We start from the raw sequence: 6,406 nt of genomic DNA on the forward strand, positions 1-6,406 counted from the left end.
CTAGTGAAGGGCACTGCGAGCTTATGCTTATTTCTAGTATTAATATTATGTATTTCACAGTTTTTCTTAAAACTGGCAATGTTTTTATGTACATACAGAATATTCTCATAAATATATTGACAGTGCACTGTCATTATGTTAATGTCCTTAAACTTATCTCTAAGTGTGTCTCTATGGTACATTTTATATATTGCACGAATAGCCCTCTTCTGCACTTTATTGCACAAAACAAGTACATAACACAGAAAGAATACAGTAAATGTGTACAAACTTATCCCTTTAAGGGATCTCTTCCAGCTATTGAAGGTTAGCTGGAAGAGATCAACTCAGAGAGATACATACGAAAAGGCAGGCAAACTAAGATAATATGACGGCAAGACAACGAAGTAGCTAATCCTAGAAACATAACAATATATACATTTTTATTGACATAAAATTAAATAACACGGGTATTACATTTAACTACAACCAAACAATACAAAAAGTTACATTTCTAAATAAATAAAACATGTCACGTTAAAATTAATTATAAATAAAACAACATTTAATCTACAAACTATCAAGAAACATAACTAAATACTATATACCTAAAAAATAACTACATACTCGTATCCGTAAACATATTAATACATACTTATAAATACATATATAAATACATAAATACAGATATATACAATAAACAACATTTCAAAATGACAGGGTTCAATTTTCCGTAATTTCTGATACTCGTCTGCTCATTACAGGGGTAGCGTATGGAACATCGTGCCAAAAGTATCAGATCTGCTACCCTGGAATATTTTTTAGGGTTCCGTACCAAAAATGTACAAAATTAACCCTTATGGTGGGACTATCCGTCCGTCCGTCTGTCACAACGAACGCTAAATATCTCGAGAACCACTTAAGCTATCGATTTGAAATTTGGAATAGTTATGAACAACGCTAACCCAGACACATTGAAAGTATTATTTTGTTATTTTATTTTTAATAACTATGGGAAATGCCCAATATGAGAGCTCAAATTGACCATTCCAAAGCAATTTTTTGTTATTTTTTAGTAGTCGAAAAAAGGAATTATGGAGGAATATCTGAAAAAAAATACCATTAAACTTTTGAAATCGGTTCGCATGATAGAGAATTATCCACGAAAAACCAACATACGTGCATTAGGTACATTGCGCAAATTAGTTAGACAATTTGCCGATAGATGGCGCTGTACACAATTATGTTTAGTATAGGTACATCTGATCAAAAACCTTTCGCCTTTATAGTTACAAGAGATAATTCAAAGTTTGTACGGAACCGAACTCGGTGCTCGAGTAAAACGAACTCGCACGTGACCGGTTTTTTTTGGAATATACTTATCTACAGTTTAGAGCTTTACCGGCAATAAGAATGGGGCCAGTACAGCGGTGTCACGCACACGAATTCGATCCAATCGTGCTGTATAACGCCACAACGCGATTGGTTGATGAGTTCGCATCACGCGCGCGTTTGTTCGCAACTAGTAAGTATAGAGTTAAGAGCTACTGAGACTTACCCGATGACACCGAATATTTCCATCATATCCCTCATATGCGCCTTGGGGAGGCTCGAGTCATTGAGTTTCTCCACTTTTATTTTATTTCAAATAAGCATTATGATTTCGTTGGCAGACATTTCTGCTTATTACAAAATTAACTCTAATAATGATATCTAATCAAAATATCGCAAAAAGTTTAACGAATGGGCTAAGTTAAGATTAATAATGAACCTCCAGGTCCATGATTCTTAAGTATGTTAAGTACTCTACATTGTACTTCAAATCCATTTGTATATGTGACTGTTTGTGTTCTAAATAAATTAAAAAAAAAATAGTGTCCGACCGAAACATGTTTTTTTGCCGAAACCGAAACCGAAGGTTCGACATTGGCTCTAGTCCGTCCAGTGGTGCCCTCATTAGAGGAATTATGTTTTCCAATAAACCAAATAAGTTCTGTATACAATGTACATAAATCAGTATATTAATATTATTGTCCCCAACTTTTGGTCTTTGTCACATAGTTTAGTTTCGTAGTTTCATAGTAAGAATAGCATTTCGTAAGTTTCAGCCCGGCGGAAAGGTTCGCCGTTTTTTGTGCGAAACATTAACTACGGTCGAAACATGATTTTTTGTCTGAAACTGCACGAAACCGATACCAAATCTATGATCGGGTCGGCCACTATTAATTAATAAACAATAAAGTTTTTCTAACGTCGAATATCCAGGGAAAAAATGGGACTACATTTGCATAGACTATCTCTTAGTCATAATAACAGATGCAATTATCTAAATAGTTTGAATTTTCTTTCGATAACAATATGGATAAAGTATGGATAATACTTTTTTGTCGAAGTACTCAGTTTGGATATACTACGAGTATACACTTCCGTGGCGGAAAGTCAAATTTATTCAAATGGATCGCACAGGCAGCGCATGGTTGAACGCTTTTTGAATTGACAGGAAATTATGCTACGGTTCACGGTGATCGTTAATAAAGTATTTGAACCAGTATTTTGACTTTATATGTTTATTTCGATCGAATAGTCGTATATTACGATTTTTAACATTTTTTTCTTTTCCAGGTCTATCTGATAAGACACGGTATGGGTACGATCGAGTCAATGAAGAATTAGGTGACCAATTCCTGGAATATCCATGTTTGAAACAGCACTATTAGACGAACTGAGAAACTGTGTAAATAAAAAAGCCCAAAAATAAGAGCTCTCTCATTCACCACATAATAAAGCCCCATTTAGACGGTTGTCGTAAACGAATAAAAACATTTTTGTGCACTAGAAAAAAACGTTAACCTCACTCACACGGATCTTATATTTGACGGATAACCAGATATTTCAGATATCCGTGATTATTGTTATTAATTTAAACTGTTTAAAGATTATACTAAGTATTTAATATTAATATTAAGTGTTTTCAAATATTGATGATATAGCTATTGTTACACGGAGTTATACGATTTTTGTAAGCAATGACCATAATCTTCTCTCTTCTTAAATTTGTATGGGACATAGGAGCAATACTTAAGGTGAAGTATGGTGGGTAGCCAACGTGTTAATTAGGTTATCCTCGAGACCTAATATTAAGGTTCTGGTGCGAAAAGTGTTTTTACTGAACACAATACGAAATAGGAATATTTAAATAAAAACTAAATTAGCATTAAAAACAAGTACTTAAGAATTAAATTATTCTCGCCTTTATGAGTATTATTATACATTATTGTAATCGGTAAACTACTTAAGTATATAAATTCCGAGATACCGTACTGTACTGGTTATATTAATATACATTGCACTTGACGTACAAATGAATCAGAGGTATAGAGCAAAAAAGCAATGAATTGTATCAAGTCATTTCGTTTAAAGATGCTCTTCAAAATTCTCGGAAAGCATATCTTTTGCACCTGAACATGTTCTTGATGAACACAATATATTACTGATACTTTTTCCCGCACAAAAGGTGCCCCTTGGCTACACGTTTTTGTAGTAACTTAAGTACATATTCAATAAAGTGAACACAATGACATCGAGGTCTGTTAGAGTTTTAAGTGTATATGCTGTGTGGTAAATATTTAAGATTATTAGGGTTTAATGTGTTTATGCGAAATATAGAACTGTATGAAATCGTTTATATTTATTCTTGTTAACTAGTTCAATGAGGTACCTCTATATGACATTGGTTTATTTCTTGGCTCATTGTTTATTTGTTTAATTTACATTTATTCCTAGGTTATCAGCCGATTGAGTGAATCGGTTGACAGTAGGTCAACGCACATCAAAGGAACCATGACAATGCAATCTTTTTAAGCGAATTAAAAGTTGATTATGCTTTAATACTGCCTGGAGAAGTTTCCTAGGTAGGAATATATTACAACAGGTGATTAAAACTGGTCTAATTAGGATTTTCCTACACCTAAATTTAGAAAATATATAATTATTACAATATATAAATTTCGATTATAAGTTAGCTGGTAGCAGTGTCTCACGGGTGTCGTCGATCCGAGATTTAGGGATTACTCTGGATGCTAAACTCCTTTGTTGAACACATAGATAATATTGTAGCGAGAGCATATAAAAAATTAGGTATGATTTTGCGTTTAAGTAAACCATTCAAAAGTACATTCACGTTAAAAGTTTTGTATTACTCTTTCGTCCGTAGTATTTTGGAGTTTGGCAGTGTTGTTTGGAGCCCACATTTTGGCATTCATAAGTCACGACTTGAAAGAATTCAGAATTTTTTTTGTAAGTCCCTTGATTACAGAACCGGCCGCTATAACTGTGATTATTTTTCGTAAGCAGCTAGACTCTCCGTTGGAGAAAAGAAGAGCATATCTAGATGTTTTATTTTTATTTAAAATTATTAGAAATCACATAGATTCTAACCTTTTATTAGATAGCGTTTCCTTCAAAATCTCTCGATTCCACTCACATTCTAAACCCACATTTTCTATTTCCTCCTGTGGCACACAGTATGCTAAAAACTCTTTCTTTAGGCGCACTTGTTATTTGTATAATGAATCTCTTAACGATATAGATATTTTTATTCATAGTTTGTCCGTGTTCAAGAACAAAGTTCGGCAAATTTTGTTTTCTAGAATTTGATCAATTTGGTTCCAGTCATATTTTTCATACTTTTGTATGTTTTCTTACCTTACTTGCATGTAGTACACAACTAAACCGGTAATTTATAATTGCGTAATGTACATTTCTATGTAATAGTTTTCTTAGTATTTTTCTTTTAGTTTAGTTTTCTTAGCTTAGTAATGTAGGACACTTTAGGCCTATTTTTAGTTAATTTATTTTAAATATATTTGTAAAAGGCTGTTTGTTTTAATAATAATAATAATAATAATAATAATAAATATGCCCCCTAAATCCAACCATACGTCCGGATCGACCATCAGATTCACGTGGGGGGCGGACACACGATATAATTCTACTGGCGTGGCTAACATGGCTCTGGGTACCCATTATGGAGATGAAGTTAAGGAATAAACGTTTAGGGCCGCTTCCCGGGGGTGACCGCCGGGGCACACCTGGAGCTGACGCTGGGTGTCTCAGCATGCGAACCGTCAGCGGAGAGGAGTTGAATAGGCGGGCTCCCTCCGGATCTTCCGAAAATGCTACAGCCAACCAGACAGACGACAGACTGACCGATTATGACGACATTAGTTTAAATTCAGTAGTAGAACCATACAGTCCATCAACAGCATCATATATCCCATCACCAGTATCATCCGTGGGTGCAAGCTCTTCCAGAGTACCCACGCCCGACTTAGATGTTGCGCAGGAGGCGAATGCCTTTATGCCTGCGTCCACTAAGGCTGGGAAAACGAGGGTGCGCATGAGTTGGAGCAAAGACGTTAACCTATTCATCATGCGCACCTATTATTATATCACCAAACTAGAAACAGACATGACCACTTATCGCAAACAGTTGCATGAACTTTTCTCTCGACAATACCCCACCGTTAAAGTTTCCGAACAACGCGTATCCGATCAAAAACGAGCCATTATTAGGAATAAACTACTAAGTGACCATGAACTAGCAAGATTGAAAGACGAAGTACAAATACAGTTAAATGATTTAGATCTTTTACATGATTCAAGTAGTACCACTATCATACCATCGTACAATCAAACTCAAGATACAGAACATCACTCACAAAACACAGATAGTTTATATACACAATCACACATGACCCATGCGTCAACTCAGACAGAAATTATGACATTAACTCTGGAAACTGACATAGAAGTCTTAGTAGATCCCGACACAATAACTGAGCCAAACACCCAAGCAATCTTTGATAAATTTCAGGCTGCAGTTACCAAATACTCTGGAATGGACCCCGCTAGTAGACCAAAATTACCAAAACTGAAATATAGTAACAAACTCACTCAATTCATTTATTGACAAGTTAATAAAAAAAAAATATATAAGTAATACAAATAACTAAACTAAAACTACTATATAAAACTAAAAATCTAAATCTAAAATGGGCCCCCGTGGCAAGGTACCGAGGATGCTGGCAGCATTTCCTCGCTGGATCGCTATGCTCAAGCGTTGGGCGAGGAAGCTGCCAGCTCTCTTATCCCCGGTCCCATCCACCAGCCGTTTCGCCAATTGAATTAGTTTATTTATTTGACCGTGAAATACTGAACCGATTTATTTCTGACGACATACAACTAATTGACATTCACACCCTTATTTATTGTACAGCGATAGTCGTCTCTGAAGAGTTGAACTACAAAATAACAGAACACACAACACACAATAAGAAAAAAAACATTAATAAACCTCCATGGCAAGTAAGATTAGAAAGAGACATTGAAAAACTTAGGGCAGATTGCGGTAGACTCACCCAATATA

The 6,406-nt window shown here is 35.0% G+C and overlaps 1 protein-coding gene across 1 annotated transcript; it reads left to right on the forward strand.

The window, feature by feature from the left end:
* The first annotated feature begins 4,908 nt into the window (after positions 1–4,908).
* On the forward strand, positions 4,909–5,950 carry LOC133527900 (uncharacterized). The gene has a single exon (XM_061865095.1). It carries the CDS (start codon positions 5,006–5,008, stop codon positions 5,948–5,950), a length of 945 nt encoding a protein of 314 aa, XP_061721079.1. The 5' UTR covers positions 4,909–5,005.
* Positions 5,951–6,406: the final 456 nt, after the last annotated feature.

Source organism: Cydia pomonella, chromosome 18 (genome assembly GCF_033807575.1).
Source record: "Cydia pomonella isolate Wapato2018A chromosome 18, ilCydPomo1, whole genome shotgun sequence".
Lineage (NCBI taxonomy): Eukaryota > Metazoa > Arthropoda > Insecta > Lepidoptera > Tortricidae > Cydia > Cydia pomonella.